This window comes from Xyrauchen texanus, chromosome 35 (assembly GCF_025860055.1).
Source record: "Xyrauchen texanus isolate HMW12.3.18 chromosome 35, RBS_HiC_50CHRs, whole genome shotgun sequence".
NCBI classification, from domain to species: Eukaryota; Metazoa; Chordata; class Actinopteri; order Cypriniformes; family Catostomidae; genus Xyrauchen; species Xyrauchen texanus.
In genome coordinates this window covers 36,219,343-36,238,188 of record NC_068310.1, presented here as the reverse complement: position 1 = coordinate 36,238,188, position 18,846 = coordinate 36,219,343, and the positions used below count along the sequence as shown (strand labels likewise).

At 38.4% G+C, this 18,846-nt stretch overlaps 1 protein-coding gene across 1 annotated transcript in view; it reads right to left on the bottom strand.

The window, feature by feature from the left end:
* LOC127628770 (neurogenic locus notch homolog protein 1-like) overlaps positions 1–18,645 on the bottom strand; it is a 41,645-nt gene extending 23,000 nt beyond the window's left edge. The window contains exons 1-3 of the mRNA XM_052105640.1: positions 18,336–18,645; positions 12,787–12,859; positions 660–922 (exon numbers count right to left, since the gene is read on the bottom strand). Coding sequence (XP_051961600.1) covers positions 660–922; positions 12,787–12,859; positions 18,336–18,399 — 400 coding nt within the window. The 5' untranslated portion in view covers positions 18,400–18,645. The remainder of the gene's footprint in view (positions 1–659; positions 923–12,786; positions 12,860–18,335) is intronic.
* Between the last annotated feature and the right edge of the window lie 201 nt (positions 18,646–18,846).

The window sequence follows — 18,846 nt, the reverse complement described above, 5'->3', positions numbered from 1 at the left end:
ATTTGTGACTACTGTCAACATTTTGGTTCTATAAATTCTGGCAATTTAAAATGTGTTATCTGCTAAAAGTTTATTTCGTGGACTTTTAGGAGTACACTAGCAAATAGATGGCATCAAAGCTACCAGACATGGACTAAAAGTTCTTTAATATTAGGGGGCCTGGGTAGGTCAGTTGTAAAGACGTTGGCTATCACCCCTGGAGTCGTGAGTTTGAATCCAGGGTGTGCTGTGTGACTCCAGCTTGGTCTCCTAAGCAACCAAATTTGCCCGGTTGCTAGGGAGGGTAGAGTCACACAGGGTAAACTCCTCGTGGTCACTATAATGTGGTTTGTTCTCGGTGGGGCGCGTGGTGAGTTGTACATGGATGCCTATGCTATGTCTCCGTAGCAACGCGCTCAATAAGCCACTTGTAGCATGTGCCTCCACATGTTGTGAGTCTCCGCTGTGTAATGCACAATGAGCCATGTGATAAGATGCGCGGATTGATGGTCTCAGATGAGGAGGCAGCTGGGATTCGTCCTACACCACCCGGATTGAGGAGAATCACTACGTGACCATGAGGACTTAAAAAGCACATTAGGAACTCCAAATTGGGAGAAAAAGGGGAGAAAATCATAGGGTCTTTAATCCAAAACCAGGTGATGTGTGCGTGTAAATACCTGACCATCCAGGTGGGCAGCGGCAGGTAAAGGTCTCGAGAGTGAGCAGAGAGCACGTCCCTCCATTTCGGCAGGGGTTGCCCATGCAGGCGTGATTGACAGGCGTCAGACAGAGTGGCCCGCTGTATCCCAACACGCAGTCGCAGGTCACCTCCACGTCATTTCCCTGCGTCCGTGCACGGCATACACCTCCATTATGACATGGTGACGGACTGCACTTATTCGGGTACTGACATTGGGGGCCGACAAAGTCTGCAGGACACCTAAACAGACACAAAACACACACAGTGTTAAAACATGCATGCATATTCTGCAATAGAAACATGCATGAAGCACTGAGGGGTGAACAATTCTCTCTTACACACAAAAACTGGCAGAGTTTCGATACAAAATAATTTTTCTTTGAAATATAACAATGCAAAATGTTGGGGTTAGGGTTAGCCTAAGGTAATAATAGTTAGCTTTGTATAAAAACAATAGAAGTCTATGCTATGTCCTCATTTACATATCTAAGTAAACATGTGAGTGTGTGAGTTGTGCGCATGACCAAATGTCCCCACAAGGATAGTAAAACCTGAGATCACCTATCTTGTGGGGCCCAGCCAGCAGTCCCCACGAGGGAAATGGCTTATAAACATACTAAACAATGTTTTTCTGAAAATGTATAAATTAAAAAAAGGTTTCTGTGAGGGTTAGGTTTAGGGTATATCAATTATTGTTAGATCTGTATAAAATCCCTAAAATGCATGGAAGTCTATGGAGAGTCCCCACAATGACATAAAAACAAGTTAGTGTGTGTGTGTGTGTGTGTGTGTGTGTGTGTGTGTGTGTGTGTGTGTGAGAGAGAAAGAGAAAGAAAGAAAGACACTGTTCTAACTCATCTAAATTCTGCTCAGTGGCAATCAAGAACCACAAGAACACACACTTTCATACAAACACAAACACATTAGTCTATGTAAAAACTTAAATACATATATCTCCAGAGATAATAAAAAAAAAGAATTTGTGAAAACGGAGAATAGAAATAAAATGCATTTGTCTCGTATGAATGTGTGTGTGCTGCAGCAGGTGTGTGCATTAATAAGGGCAGCTGTGCAGCTGGCCCCACCCACTGCCCTCTGTCCCTCCCCCCAAGCTTGTTGCCATGGCCAGTGGCATAATGTCACCAAGGCAGCTCCCAAGAGAGCAAAACTCCACCCACCTAAACTCCTGCTGCCCAATAATCTCACCATTATCACAACAGCATCTTGATTGACATTTGCTCTCATCAGCATCATGCATATTTATCATTTTTACTTAGTCGTGTTTCTCAAATGTATCACAATTTGGCCTATATAGATTTAAAAATAATCAGGATAAATATTATGTTTTTGTTTAATAGTTAAAGCGATTCATAGTATAAAAACATTCTAAAATCAATTTAATATCATTAATAAAACTATATATATATATATTTTATATAATTAGATTATATTTTGATATTTTTAATTATGTTTTTATTACAAATAATTTTTAAATATCCCCCCTTTAAAAATGTAGTCCGTTAAGTTTGAATGAATTTAGGTGCATTTAGAAAATTGTTTTATTGATGCTACAGTAGTTTGCGTTCACATTAGGACCCTTCATTACAACACTTTTGGAAACTATCATGCACCAGTTTAATAAGGAAGACATCCCACTACAAACACTTAGAAGCGCAGATGCATGCGTGTGCATGTTTAATTCTGCCATTAATGCCACTCTTTGTCTCTAGAGACTGCAGCAGAAGTCATCTGCAGCCCGATGGGGCAACAGGTCCAATAGCATGAGTGTGTGTGAGAGTGAGAGACTCTGAACAGATGCTGTGGTGACCTGTGACCCCTGAGCACATTTGTGACTGCAGGCAACCCCCCCCCATTCCAGTGGTCTGGTCTACCATCTGCTGCTGCCTTCTGTGTGTGTGTGTGTGTGTGTGTGTGTGTGTGTGTGTGTGTGTGAGTGAGAGATCACACCACAGACTTCCTGCCCTTGAGTGCAATTCAAAACAACAACCTTTAATTTTCTCCGTCTGCCCCCACGGCCTTGCGTTCTTACGGTTCACACCTTCACAAACAGGAGACTTTAAGGGTTTGTCTGTGCAGGGGCCGGTTTGAGTCAGTTTATTGACTATGTTTTGATGACCAGAGACCGAAATGGGAACTTACACATTAAATCTAATGTTTGAATAGATAAAGTTACAATTCTAAACATTAGTTGAAAGACAGTATGTTTCTGTAAACGGTATATGTAAATACGCCCCCAGGGTCGTACCTCTTTGTCACAACATCAGAAAATGTGCCAGCAATTTTTAGGATTACTCACTTTGAAAGATAAGAGAAGGCCTGCAATCTTTAAAGTTTCCTTGAAACTATATTTTTGTCCTTATAAATAAGGTTAAAGTTACACACTTCCTGCTGCCAGATGATGGCGCTATGATCGTGCCCCACAATACTCATATCCATGTAATCAGCCCCCAATACCAAACATAAATCTCAATTTTGATCTAAATCACACAATGCACGCCGAAGATATGACCACTCCCTCTTTTAAATTTTTCGCCATTAATTTATCGCCTCGCCATGGCAACACCATTTTAAATATAAAAAAATCTGTTAGCAAATTAGCATCTTCAAATCTTGGCATGATGTTGCCCCCGTTTGGTGCCCGTCACATAAATCACCTAGGAGGAGTATTTCAAATTCCAGAGCACGCGTTTTTCAAACAATGCAACATGGCAGACTTCCTGTTGGGCACAGCCTATGAGTATGAGGGTGAAAGTTGTCCAGCTTGATGAGATCTATATGTGTATGAAGTTTGGTGACTGTAGGTGAAAAGGACTGTGCTACAGAGCCTACCAAAAACCTAATTTTCAAGGGGCCGGTAGAGAGCCCCCCCATGTGAAATTTTGCCAAGCTCTAATGGCCGATGATTCTGAGGTGTGTGCAAATTATCAGGAGTTTTTGAGCATGTTAAGGGACCCAAAAGCCCCTGAAACCTTGAAAAGAAGAATGTTAACAGTAATCCTTAGGAAAACAATAGTTCCTCCGTACTTACAGTGCTTGGGCCCTAAATATACTTTTTTGTCCTCCGAAGGGTAATTTGTCTTGGACTCATGGTGTGTACATATACACAAATTGGTGTCGTTCCCCTTCAAATAATTAAATAAATAAAAACAATAAATAAGAGAAACATAATACCACCTAAAGAGTCTTACATATAAAATCATAAATATATATATATATATATATATATATATATATATATATATATATATATATACACATACACACACTGGTGGGCAAAAGTTTGGAATAATGGACAGATTTTGCTGTTTCAGAAGGAAATTGGTACTTTGATTCACCAAAGTGGCGTTCAGCTGATCACAAAGTATATTCGGGACATTACTGATGTAACAAACAGCAGCATCAGTCCAACACATTATCCTTGAGTATTCATGCTAAATTGCTAATTTGGTGCTAGAAAATCACTTGCCATAATATCAAACACAGCTGAAAGATATTTGGTTCATTAAATGAAGCTGAACATCGTCTTTGTGTTTGTTTTTGAGCTGTCAGAGTGTGCAATAGACTGACATGTCTTAAGGTCAATATTAGGTCAAAAATGGCAAAAAAAGAAACAGTCATCAGTCTATTCAATCAATATATCAATCTTGAATTCTACCCGCTAAACACCAGTTTCACGTACAACAGTAAAGAGAAGACTCAGGAGGACTTACGGGAAGAACTGCAAAGAAAGACACTTTTGAAACAGAAAATCAAAAAGAAAAGGTTCGAGTGGGGAAAGAAACACACACATTGGACAACAGATATTCGGAAAAGAGTGTTACGGATCTTAAACCCATTGAGCTTTTGTGGGATCAGCTTGACTGTAAGGTGCGTGAGAAGTGCCTGACAAGACAGTCACATCTATGACAAGTGCTACAGGAAGTGTGGGGTGAAAGGTCAAGTGCTACACGAAGTGTGGGGTCAAAGGTCACATGAGTATCTGGACAAACTGACCGCTAGAATAACAAGGATCTGCAAAGCTGTGATTGATGAGAAAACTTGAGGGTTTTTTTTAGAAGTTCTGAAAAAAAAATTCAAATTGTAATAGTAATTTTTCACGTTATTAATTTCCTGACCATACATTGTGATCAACTGAATGCCACTTCTTTTTCACTTTCTTTTCATAAGGGCAAAATCTGTACATTATTCCAAACTTTTGGATGCGAGTGTGTTTATATGTATGTATATACACAAGTAATTTACATCACACTCAATTGTATAATTTTAACAAAATTAATTAATAAAAAACCTTGTTATTTTTTATATTTTAAGTTTTATTTTATTACATTCTTATTACTCATTATTCATTTAAAACAAAAGTAAAATTGTAAAAATATTTGTGTGTACATTAGGGTTGGGCGATGTCCCCTAAATTGGCAGTTGACGATGTTGACAGTAAAACATCTCCACTTAAAAACTATATTTTCGTTATTTTACTATCCCAACTGACTCATCCGCGCTTTCCAATAGGTTGCACGTAAGGGGGAAAAATATTTCTTCCACTTAAGAAGAGTTGTGCACTTTTAAGCACTTTTTATTTTAATATATCTCTTTACATTGATATTTTTTTTCTACTGAAAAACTATAATTTCGTTATTTTACTAGCCCAACTAATTAGTACTCATCCGGGCTTTTTAATATATTGCGCCTAAGAAAAAAAGTCGTCTTTGGGCAGCCTTCTTGCGAAGAGAGCAGCCACAGCCACGCTCACTGATGAGCAAAGGTCGAGGCAGAAATGACCATGTACCTGCAGGAAATGGCCATTGATGGGGAAGAGGACCCGCTGACTTGGTGTAAACGAGCGACAAAAGGTTTCCGTTCATGGCAAGATTAGCACGGAAATATCTGTGCATATGTGCTACCAGTACTCCATCAGAGCGGGTCTTCAGCACAGCGGGTAGTGTAGTTACTCCAATCCGCAGCTTATTAAAACCAGATAAAGTGAATATGTTGGTATTTCTGGCCAGAAACATCGAAATTTAAACATGGTCTATGGCTGAAAGATATTAGACTTCTTTACGCATTTTTCGCCATCCGTTCTGGAGCTATTCGATTTTGCATATTATTTTTTAAGCGTTCATTTGTGTAGTTCATATGACCACTTTACAATATTTCAATAACATAATTTATTTTGTAGCCTGTGCTGAAGTTAATTGTGCTGCTAATTATAAGTGAAATGTTAATGCCGAGTTTCGGTCTGAGTGTTGTTCCGTTTTCTTGTTCTTTATTTGTTGTTCTTCTATGTTTTAATAAATGTGTGTTATTCATATTCACCTTGTTTCTTTCATTTGATTTGACATTATGGATTCATGGCCAAGGAAATTTTTCTTTAAAAAGTATTAACCAGACAAAAGTTATTTGACGTTCGCTGGTCTGGGTTTATCTTAAACTGCCGCTTCAGTGTAAACAAGAGCTATGTGACAATGAGCAAGATTTTCTGAGACACTACAACTACTAATAATTCATTAATAAAGGCTATTTTCTTGTAGCCTACAACATAAAATATTTTAATCTAAATGTACAGTGTAAGACATGTAAAAAAAAGACAAGAAGCTAACAATCAATATTTGTGTAGCCTGCCTGACACGGTATTTTCACAGACTAACACGTCACGTCTCTGGCATATACTACAGTATTTAAAATAGCATATATGCATTAGTTATATTCTCAATTTAATTTACAGAGCAATCCCTGCAAAGTTTTTAGGTTAACTATAGAAGAGACTAGGATTAGTGAGTCACACTAGCAAGACTCGCAAAAGGGGGCGTGGCATCACGATGGTGGCTCTACATCGTGATGTTGGTCAGCCATCACGACGGACGATGATATCGTCCATCGGCACAACCCTAGTGTACATTTCATAATTTAATATATAGTATGTAAATATACAAAATATATGCCACACATTTTTGTCGCAGTGGTATAATGCCAGGCATGTGCCGCCAAAATGTTCTGGTGTTACAACAATAAAAGAAAAATAATTTTGCTTTCTTTAGAGGTACAATCGAGAGACCATCGGGAGCTTTTCTTAAAAGACTGTTTGTATATCATTGATTTGATTCAATCTCGTTGCTCACTTAAAAATAACTAAATAAATACATTTAAAAAAAGACTATAGTTCTTATGTTGTCATTTAAACCAAAATACAGTATGACGTCTAATGGCCTACAATTGTATTTAATTTACTCACATTTGGCACATGGCAAGTATAACGTTTGGTATTCCGGTATTTTGGTATTCAAAGTAGACTTATGACATGGAAGAAAATGTTTAAATGAAGTGCTAAAATGAGGAACTGACTCGACAAAAAGGCTGTCATCATGAGAGAAATGAGAAAGGAGAGAAACGCAGCTTCACACGGTTTTGGATGAAATTTGGCCAAACTTAGAAATGTTTGGTCACCTCAACAGTCTGTATGTCTTTAATAGCCTGTGGATGTGTTTCCTCCTTCAAATGGCTCTCGTTATACACAGCATCACCCCCAAAACAAAGCTCACGCAGCCAGCAACATCTTATTCAATCACGTGGGTCGGTTCATTTCTGATGTATTCTTAACACACACACACACACTCACACACACGCACACTCATGCACGCGCACACACACCTATTTTAAATCGACCTCAAAATTGACAACACACCCAACTAAACCCCATCGAGCAGCAAAAGGTCAAGAAGGATTCCGGGATTCAAATGACAAAGTTGGAATTCCACGCTTCCAATTAACTTCCCACCCTCCGACATTCCAAAAGTTCCAGAAATGATGTCAGGTGCTTTTGGAATGATTAGAAGTCTTGGACCACCTCACAGAGTTAATAAACTTAGTCTTATACTATGAAAACAGAGGGCATTGCATTGCGTTATGAATTTCGCTCTGGCACATTTTGGAACGCAATGACGTGTGGATTAAGAAGCATGCTTACATGCACAGCAATATGCTGAAAATGATAAAAAAATTAGCTAATTAAAAAAGTCCAGCAACATAAGTAAACCTCATTTACATCAGTCAGAAAATGTTAATGTTTGTTCCAATGACAGATTCTCAAACTCGGCATGCCTGAGATACCAGTCTTATAGACACGGCAAAAAGGATCTTTTACAAGATCAAAGTCTGACACACATAACCAACCCCGACATGACCTTAGCTCATGCATAACATCCACACAACACACATAAACATACTTTAAAATACGTTTAATATAGCATCACCCAAAAAAGCACATTGATAAGTCCCTAACACAAGCACAACTATAAGCTTAGATAGTCAGCACCATCGTTTTTGAAGATATCTGATTTGATAATGAGTAAACCTCCTCTTTCTGTCATCAAACACGTTTACGGGCAGAGGTGGAACTTTTGACTCAACAAAGTAGGACACCTGCTCTGCTCACCAAATGTCAAAAGCTCATATGACATTGACATCAATGCAACTCGTACTTCCTTCTTTCAGAATCTACAGGAGTTTCCATGGTGGAGAACTGGACGACACAGGAAAGGCGTCACAGTTCAGATGTGATATTTCTGGGAGAAAAATGGCTCAAAAATATCTTTGTTCTTCCTGTTTATGGACAGGGGTCATCACAACAGGATGTTCAGAGTTGGTCACTATGTGCATGTGTGTGCGCCATGCACACACGCTTATGTGCGTACAAGCAACTCAACTACTCCACACAATGATAGATAAGTGGATTTTAGATATGTTTAAAAGCAACACACACACACACACACACACACACACACACACACACACACACACACACACACACACACACACACACACACACACACACACACACACACACACACACACACACACACACACACACACACAGGCCATTCTTACGAGTTCCTACAATCTTATTATCCTCCAGCCATCTGCCCTCCAAAAAGGGCACCACTCACACACTCAAACGGGTCCCCAAGAGCGTGTAAGATAAAGACACTGAAAGAACCTCATAATCATGCTAAATCTTGATGTTTTTATCCTTTTGGAGCACATTCAAGTTTTATTCCATGCTAATACTATGTGTGTGTGGTGTACATGTTTATAATACATTGTAGGTACCAAATGTCCCCACGAGGATAGTAAAACCTGAGATCACCTACCTTGTGGAGCCCAGCTAGTGGTCCCCATGAGGGAAATTATTGTTAGATCTGTGTAAAATCCATAAAATGCATGGAAGTCTATGGAGAGTCCCCACAATGATATGGAAACAAGTTTGTGTGAGTGTGTGTGTGTGTGAGAGAGAGAGAGAGAGAGACAATAGGAGGTGAGGGCCAGCTGTTGTTCTGAATGGCATGAATAGACATTGACAGAAGCAGCGTCTCACTGCAGCAGGGCACCAACGAAATACTCGGGGGGGGTTGTTGGGGGGGTCTTTTATCCAAGTCTGAAACAGAATGACTATGGGCGCGTGCACGTTCGTGTATGGGCACAAACACACTCGCAAGTTGCCGAGAGCTTTGTGTGGTTGCTAAGAAGGGGTCCCACACTTAAGTCGGAATCTCAAGCGTTTAGGATCCAACATCATATAATCACATTTATACAGGTACTGTTTCATGATCACAGTGTCACACTAATCTTACACTTCTTAGATTCAGCAGAGATCATTCTTCCTGACAGAAACCATTTTGTAGGTTTCTTGAGTTGGCTATATAGTTCTTATATATGGGGACTATAGATATATATGGGGACTATAGAGATATATATGGGGACTATAGAGATATATATGGGGACTAATATATATATATATATATATATATATATATATATATATATATATATATATATATATATATATATATATATATATATATATATATATATATATATATGGGCACTATAGATAGATATATATGGGGACTATAGATATAAATATGGGCACTATATAGAGATATATATATATATATATGGGCACTATAGATATATATATATATATGGGCACTATAGATAGTATATATATGGGCACTATAGATATATATATATATATATATATATATATATATGTATACATATATGTATATGATATATATATATATATATATATATATAGATATATATATGTATATATATATATATAGTATATATATATATATATATATATGGGCACTATAGATGATATATATATATGGGCACTATATATATATATATATGGGCACTATAGATATATATGGGGACTATAGATATATATATGGGCACTATAGAGATATATATATATATATATATATGGGCACTATATATATATGGGCACTATAGATAGATATATATGGGGACTATAGATATATATATATATGGGCACTATAGATACATATGGGCACTATAGATATATATGGGCACTATAGATATATATATATATATATGGGCACTATAGATACATATGGGCACTATAGATATATATGGGCACTATAGATTATATATATGGGCACTATAGATACATATATATGGGCACTATAGATACATATGGGCACTATAGATATATATATCCGTTGGATTCTGGATCACATGTTGTTCTGGTTTTATTGGATCTGAGCGCTGCCTTCGATACAATAGATCATGAAATTCTTCTCAGTCGTCTGGAGTGTTGGGTTGGTGTGCAGGGTATAGCTCTTCAGTGGTTTGCTTCATATTTAAAAGGCAGGACAGTTGCTGTGAATCTGGGAGACTTCTCTTCCACATTGGCCCCTTTAGTTTGTGGTGTCCCTCAGGGGTCGATTTTGGGGCCGTTACTGTTTTCGCTCTACATGCTTCCTTTAAGCAGTGTTTTTCGAAAGTATAGCATTTCATATCATTGCTATGCAGACGATCTCCAATTTTATTTTCCTGTGAGGCTAGACAACACCTGTTCGTTGGACAAAGTACAGGAATGTTACAGTGACATTAAACTCTGGCTATCCAGCAGCTTTCTCCAATTGAATGAGAGCAAAACTGAGGTTTTGATTGTAGGCTCTCCCGTCTTATCTTGCTTTCCTGATCATTTGGGCTCTTTATCCCTAAAGACTGAGAATCATGTAAAGAGTTTAGGGGTAATCATGGACTCATCACTTAACTTTAAGAAACAGATTGGTGTTGTTGTCAAAGGAAGCTTTTTTAACCTGAGATCAATTGCTAAAGTAAAGCATTTTTTTATCTAGTGAGGATTTAGAAATTGTAGTTCATTCTTTTATTACATCTAAGCTTGACTACTGCAATTCTTTATATATCGGTCTCCCCCAGACTCTGCTTGTCCGCCTACAGTTAGTGCAGAATGCAGCGGCAAGGCTTTTAACGGGGTGCGAAAGAGAGAACATATTACTCCGGTACTGCAATCCCTACATTGGCTTCCGGTCAAATTGAGGATTGATTTTAAAATTCTCTTGTTTGTTTACAAGGCATTGTCAGGCCTTGCCCCGCAGTACATCAGAGATCTTATAGTTCCTTACTCTCCTTTTAGAGTTCTCAGGTCCTCCGATCAACGACTTTTAAAGGTACCTCGTCGTAATTTAAAATCAAAAGGAGATCGTTCTTTTTCCGTGGTAGGTCCTAAAACTTTGGAATAGTCTCCCATTCCATGTGAGATCTGCTCCATAGATTACAACTTTTGTCTTATTTAAAAACTTATTTATTTTCTTTAGCTTCTGAATAATGTATGTCTGTTTTTTGTTGTATGACTTTCATGTTATTATTCTGTAAAGCACTTTGGGGCAACGTCTGTTGTTTAAAAATGTGCTATATAAATAAAGTTGCTTGCTTGCTTGCTATATATGGGCACTATAGATACATATGGGGACTATAGATATATATGGGCACTATAGATATATATATATATGGGCACTATAGATATATATATATGGGCACTATAGATACATATGGGGACTATAGATATATATGGGCACTATAGATATATATATATATGGGCACTATAGATATATATATATGGGCACTATAGATACATATGGGGACTATAGATATATATGGGCACTATAGATATATATATATATGGGCACTATAGATATATATATATGGGCACTATAGATACATATGGGGACTATAGATATATATGGGCACTATAGATATATATATATATGGGCACTATAGATACATATGGGGACTATAGATATATATGTGTACTATAGATATATATATGTACTATATATATATATATATATATATATATATAGGCACTATAGATACATATGGGGACTATAGATAGATATATATATATATATATATATATATATATATATATGGGGACTATAGATATATATGGGCACTATAGATATATATATATGGGCACTATAGATATATATATATATGGGCACTATAGATACATATGGGGACTATAGATACATATGGGCACTATAGATATATATGTGTACTATATATATATATATATATATATATATATATATATATATAGGCACTATAGATACATATGGGGACTATAGATATATATGGGCACCAATGCATTGATGGTTTTCTAGAACTACACAATAAAAACATTGTTTGTGGCTTTTATAGGAACATTGCCAGTTCAAGTTAAGCTCAATCAACAACATTTGTGATGTAGCATTGATTGCCGCAAAAATGTAGACTCGTCTCAGGGTTACAGTGGGGCACTTACAATGGAAGTGAATGGGGCCAATTTTTGGAGGGTTTTAAGGCAGAAATGTGAAGCTTATCATTTTATAAAGACACTTCTGTTAAAACTTGTGTATTATTTAAGCTGTGAACTTAAATCATCATTTTTACGGTTGGCGTTTTAGGGTTTAGGCGTAACATCGCGAAGGCAACAAAGTTAACCAACACGCATACTGTTTACGTCTTATGGCTATACAGATTGGCCTCTTTCACTTCCATTGTAAGTGCATCACTGTAACCCAGAGGGATGAGTCGAATGACAATTTTAATCAGCACTATGCCACAAATGTAATCGATTGAGCTTGTATTGAAGCCGGAACATTCCTTTAAAATGTTCTTAACAACAGGCTGCAAAAGCCTTTCTTGGTTCTATGTGCAACCTTCATTTTAAAGACTACAACTTGATTTTGGTCATTCTTGCAGCTCACCTGCATGATGGGTCTCCGCTTGACTTGAGCTCACAAATTCCTCCGTTCTGACAATACTCCAAGCATCTCTGACCTAAACATAAACACACACCTGTTAGCACACCCCAACACTCAATTGAACCTGTACATACATCACCTGCACTGAAGTGAGGTCAAGTAATGCCCGCACCCACCCACCTGTATGAGCCAAACACCTGTCAATGAAAATACACACGCTACAGAACTCCTTAGAAAAGAACCTCACCAACTATAGACATCAATAAAAGGCACCAGGCCTTTGGTTTGTGGCCAGGACGGGGAGCCGCTGGCCCTTTGTTGGACTCTGAATAAGTGACTTTGATTGGGGGTTGACTATTCATCTAAAGAGATCCTGAAAAATCCAGTTATCCAACACTGTGCCAGGAAATAGCTCTACATTCTCAAAAATTCCCTGACAGTGTGGTCTTTTAACTCAAAATACACTCCTTCCTGTTGCAGTTTTAATACACCCGCTTCACATTAGTTTAAGTATAACTGACAGTAAGAATATGCATGCTTTTTTTGTTGCAGTCTGGGGGCCAGAGGTGTCCATTTTTGGAGGCAAGTGTATGTGCATTCATTCATTTATTTATTTTAGATATTTATTTATTTTTGGGAGCATGCATCGTTGCACTTTAAGGATTAACAGAGTATCTAAAGACAAGCCTGTTCACCATTCAGACACTTGTTGAATGAAAGTAGCTGCCTGCAGGCTGTCTTTAATTGGCAATGACTGTCTAAAGCTCAGACTTGTTTATTATGGATTAATCACTAGCACAACTTAATCTAATTATCTTTTCTTTCGTTTAAGCATGAATTTTGAATTTCAAAGCATGCCTACAATTTTTTTGTGGTGACGTAAATATAGGTATAGGAAATATAGTGTTTAAGTGTGAACTTGAAAATATTCAGGAAAAATGAATGCTCTAGATTATAAATATTATTTATGATTGATCGTTCTTTACAATGCAACATCAAGTTAACTTAACTTTTCAAAGCTGGTGTTCCCAGCATGCACCAGGCTTGTATAATTAACAAGCTTAATGGTTTCACGGTTTGCAAGTTGATTTACGCCGTTTTTATTGATGATTTTTTTTGTTATGTTAACTTCTTGTTTTGTGAAGTCTTACATTATTTTTCTACTCAAAATTACCTGTTCATGATTAAAAACAATTATCTGTTGATTGTTACCGTCATCGTGTTTTGTGCACCAAGTGTTCAGGTCTGTGTGCACAATTCTGATTCTTATGTCAATTGCTATTAAAGCAAAGTGATGTAGTCAAACAGAGAGAGTAACATTTACTTTAAATAGTATTGCAAAGTAAACTTTACTTGGGAATTTCTAATATAAGTCACCAAGAATTCTGTGTAGTATTTACTAGAAAATGTGGTCTGTTAAATCCACTTGCAATATCTGTATAAATAAAAAAATATTCCACAAAGTAAACACTACTAATTTTCAGTGTAGGCCGTACGATGGATAATAACAAAACTCTTTCAGAACTTTTCTACACTAACAAAAAAAGCTATGGTATAGCATTCCCAATGAATTTCCAAGATTTTTCCAGCATTTGGTGATTACATAGACTGTAAAAAAAGATGGACGACGCCCCTTCGCTCTTTTCCATTGGTGAGAACTGAAGCCGCCAGTGTCCCGATATGGCGCTGACATCTTGGGACTTGAGTCTGCGCAGTTGCGATTTCGGGACCAGACCTGCGCAGTAGTGAGCAGGAAGTAAAGCCGCGAAATCAAGGCCCCGCCCTCACTCTCGCTGAATCAATCGCAAGCACACGCCCTTGCACTTTTGACTTATGACGGTGTGAAATAATTAATTATAGAAATTTAGATATTAAATTTAAAGCTCCAATCTCCTCAGTCCTCCGAAGATCCCGAAAAAAAGTCAGTTGGTGCTTCAGTGACTACTTCGCTCAGAGAACCTGTCAATCACAGCTGTCAATCATGATGTCACAGCAGCGTTTTTATAGCATCAAATAACTAAAAACAAACTTATTTTGAAAACAAACACTTGAAATTACATCAACGTGATAGTTTCTGTCATTTACTGTCGTTTCTATCTTTGGAAAAAAGATATGTGACGTGTAATTTAATTGTTTAGTTGGTCTCACGTCCCGTTGAATAACATGGGGAGGCGGAGTTTATGACCTATACTAGGACCAGTCACCGGGGGGCGATCGAGACGTTTTGGCTTCACTTTTGAGGGCTTGTGCGAGCCAAACAGGATGACTTCAGTTTTACTCTCGTTCAGCTTTAAAAAGTTCTTCAATTATAAGCCATAATTTGAGTTCATCTAAACCGTCTAAAATGGGCTGTAAGGCATGTTTGTTGTCACGCTTTAAAGAGCACCTATTATGATTGTTCAAATATTACCTTTCATGTACAGTAGTGTGTTATATCGCTGTTTGTGAATGTAAAAATGGAGTGGTGGTGGTGTAATCAGAAGGTTGCTGGTTTGATCCCCACAGCCACCACCATTGTGTCCTTGAGTAAGGCACTTAATTCCAGGTTGCTCCGGGGGGATTGTCCCTGTAATAAGTGCACTGTAAGTCGCTTTGGATAAAAGCGTCTGCCAAACGCATGAATGTAAATGTAAAAAATTCTGCAAAGTTTCAAAAATCAAAGTGCACGACAACTGGAGTTATTGACTTCCAGAAGAAAGAAACGATTCTGAACACCTGAAACGACTCGCTAGTAATTCCAGACTTACTTCCTGTACTAACCACGTAATTTGGTAACAACAAACCTGCCTCTGGTCTTCATTGGCTGCTCGCGAACAGCTTTGACTCGCCCTCAAACACTACACTAAGCGGTAGACCAATCACAACAGAGAGGGACATCTGACCAATCAGAGCAGAGTAGGCTCTCTGAAAGGAGGAGTTTAGAACGGATCATTGAACAAGTCATTTTTGACACTAGGAAAAAAAGGTAATGCTGCAATTTAAATTATGAGAAAATTAAAGTGTTTTATGAACTTGGATGCATGTAAATCTGTTGTATGAGACCTTTAAAACAATATTAGGCACGTTTAAAAACCATAATAAGTTATCTTTAAAGGGAGATCAATTTGGGTGTCGTCAGCATAGAGATGAAAGGACACTCAGAGGACGTATATACAGAGAAAACAATACAGGGCCAAGTAGTGAGCCCTGTGGAACACAACAACTTTGATGAAAATCAAAGGAAGAATGATGTCCAAGAGGGACAGCAAACCTCCTATAACTTGGGTATGAACGAAACCACTACAACACTGTGTCCCTAAGGAACTCTTTAAAGCGTGACAACAAACATGCCTTACTGCCCATTTTAGACGGTTTAGATGAACTCAAATTATGGCTTATAACTGAAGAACTTTTTAAAGCTGAACGAGAGTAAAACTGAAGTCATCCTGTTTGGCTCGAACAAGCCCTCAAAAGTGATGCCAAAATGTCTCGATCGCCCCCCGGTGACTGGTCCTAGTATAGGTCATACACCCCGCCTCCCCATGTTATTCAACGGGACGTGAGACCAACTAAACAATTAAATTACACTTCACATATCTTTTTTCCAAAGATAGTTTCTGTCATTTACTGTCGTTTCTATCACGTTGATGTCATTTCAAGTGTTTGTTTTCAAAATAAGTTTGTTTTTAGTTATTTGATGCTATAAAAACGGTGCTGTGACATCATGATTGACAGCTGTGATTGACAGGTTCTCTGAGCGAAGTAGTCACTGAAGCACCAACTGACTTTTTTTCGGGATCTTCGGAGGACTGAGGAGATTGGAGCTTTAAATGTAATATCTAAATTTCTATAATTAATTATTTCACACCGTCATAAGTCAAAAGTGCAAGGGCGTGTGCTTGCGATTGATTCAGCTAGAGTGAGGGCAGGGCCTTGATTTCGCGGCTTTACTTCCTGCTCACTACTGCGCAGGTCTGGTCCTGAAATCGCAACTGCGCAGACTCAAGTCCCAAGATGTCAGCGTTGTCAACTACCCAGTGTTAGAGGGGTATGCAGCAGCAATTTTGGCGACACAAAATGAACGAATCACTCTCTCAGACTACTCGTTCTTCTGAATCTCATAAATGATTCGTTCAAAATGAACGACTTGTTCATGAACGACCCATCACTAGTGCACATACGGAAATGCGCTATGATGAGTAAGTAATATCAAAATAAAAGTAATTGCAGTTTTTCAAAATAAAGCCAGAATAAATGGCTTTACCATACAGAGGTTTTTTTTTTAAACATCCACCTGTGTAATGGGGTCCGCGCAGACTTGCTGGAGCCCAGTGCGGCCGTCTATATCGCCTATAGGACGGGCCTGTACTTGCGCAGTAAAGGCCGGCCCAATTTACCAGCGGCCCACCGGGAAAACGCCCGGTGCTCCCTATGGCCAGTCCGCCCCTGAGTACTTGAAAGCCATTTTTCGTAAAGATAATTATTTTGTATGGCAATATAGGACACTTAAGGTACTTCAAAAACTACAAATGGCATTAACCTGTCGATATATATTTAAAAAGTTATTTCAGTGCACATTTCCTGTGTGATAAATGCACTTTATAAATGTCTCTTTCGTTTCCTGTCCTTTATGTCTAGTCGTGTCGTTTACCATGTCTGTCACTCTTTTCTCGGTTCCTCTACGGGTTCGTGCAGAGGCCCGCGCGTGGTGGGGAGGGCTCGGGAGTCGGGACACACGCAAGGCTAACGGGAGCGCGCGCGCGACAGCTGCAGAGCCCACGCCGCGTGGACAAAAGAAATCAGGGTCCAGCACGAGCCCATAAAACACTGCCTCGAGCCATTGTTTACCAGCGCACGAGAACAACAGCGTAAGAGCACCCCCCTTCCTCATTCACTCACGGATCGCTTTCCCACACACACACACACACACACACACACTTCATTAACATTAGGGACTTGTTGTAAGACAAAAAAATTCCTGCACACTATAAAAACCACCAAAATGTTCAGAAATCAAATACTTATGTATTGCACGATAAAATGACATTCTGAAATTATTAATATGCGTGATAACACAGGAAGAGAAACTGTCACCGTTACAAGAGTAAATGATAAAACCTCTTTAACATGCAGCAGCATCACGAGTTCATCCTTGAAAGCGAAACTTTAACTTCACTTTGAATTCAACAGAATCTGTTCCACTAGTGATCATCAATACAACTAATGTAATGGATATCCTAATTTGTGATTCGATGTTATCATACTAAATGAATGAAAACATAAACAGGCTTATATAAATGAATGCATATATTAAATACATAAATGAACGAATACATAAATAAAAGAAAGTTTATTATAATATCACATAATCTGGTGCATCATGTGACGCTCAATGCAAAAGTTAATTTCAACCCATCATCATTTAAAGACACACTACACCAACTTGACGTCTCAAAGCTAAATAAAACAGGAGAGTTTGGATGTATTTGTACATTATTTCAGAGATTTATAACGTTACATGTCTGCCTATAATTTAAGAGTTATGTGATATAAACAGTGTTTATCTCCAATACCTTGTGCCGCTGTCGCGAGCGATGCTGCCGTCAGTAGCGTTAATTTCACCAAGAAACGGTTCATAACTCCACCTCGGCGTTACAACTTCAGTAAAATCCTTCGTGAAGTTCTCATAGATCCCCAGAAAGTCTTCCCAGATGTCCAAAAAGTGCAAAAGAGTTAATATGCATAAGTCCCAGCACTCCGGAGAACTTCACCTTTATTTGCCGCTCGTGAGAACTGATTCTGTTTGCGGAGCGTGCGCGTGCGCTGATGTCACTGTCGCGTGGGACACTGAACGCGAATTCTGCTTGACTTCTCGCTCGAGACTGAAAGCGCCCGCCCCTGTTATCCCTCCACGCAGGTACAAGAGAGGGCGAGATTTCCTTTAACTTAAAGGGAGAATGAAAACACGGATTAAGTTTCAATGCAATGTAAGAGAACAACTTTCACACGGTTTCACAGGGTAGATGTGGGACGTGCAAGTTTATTCCTGTCCCCCTGAAAATGGTTAGAGAGGGACTAGGGTGG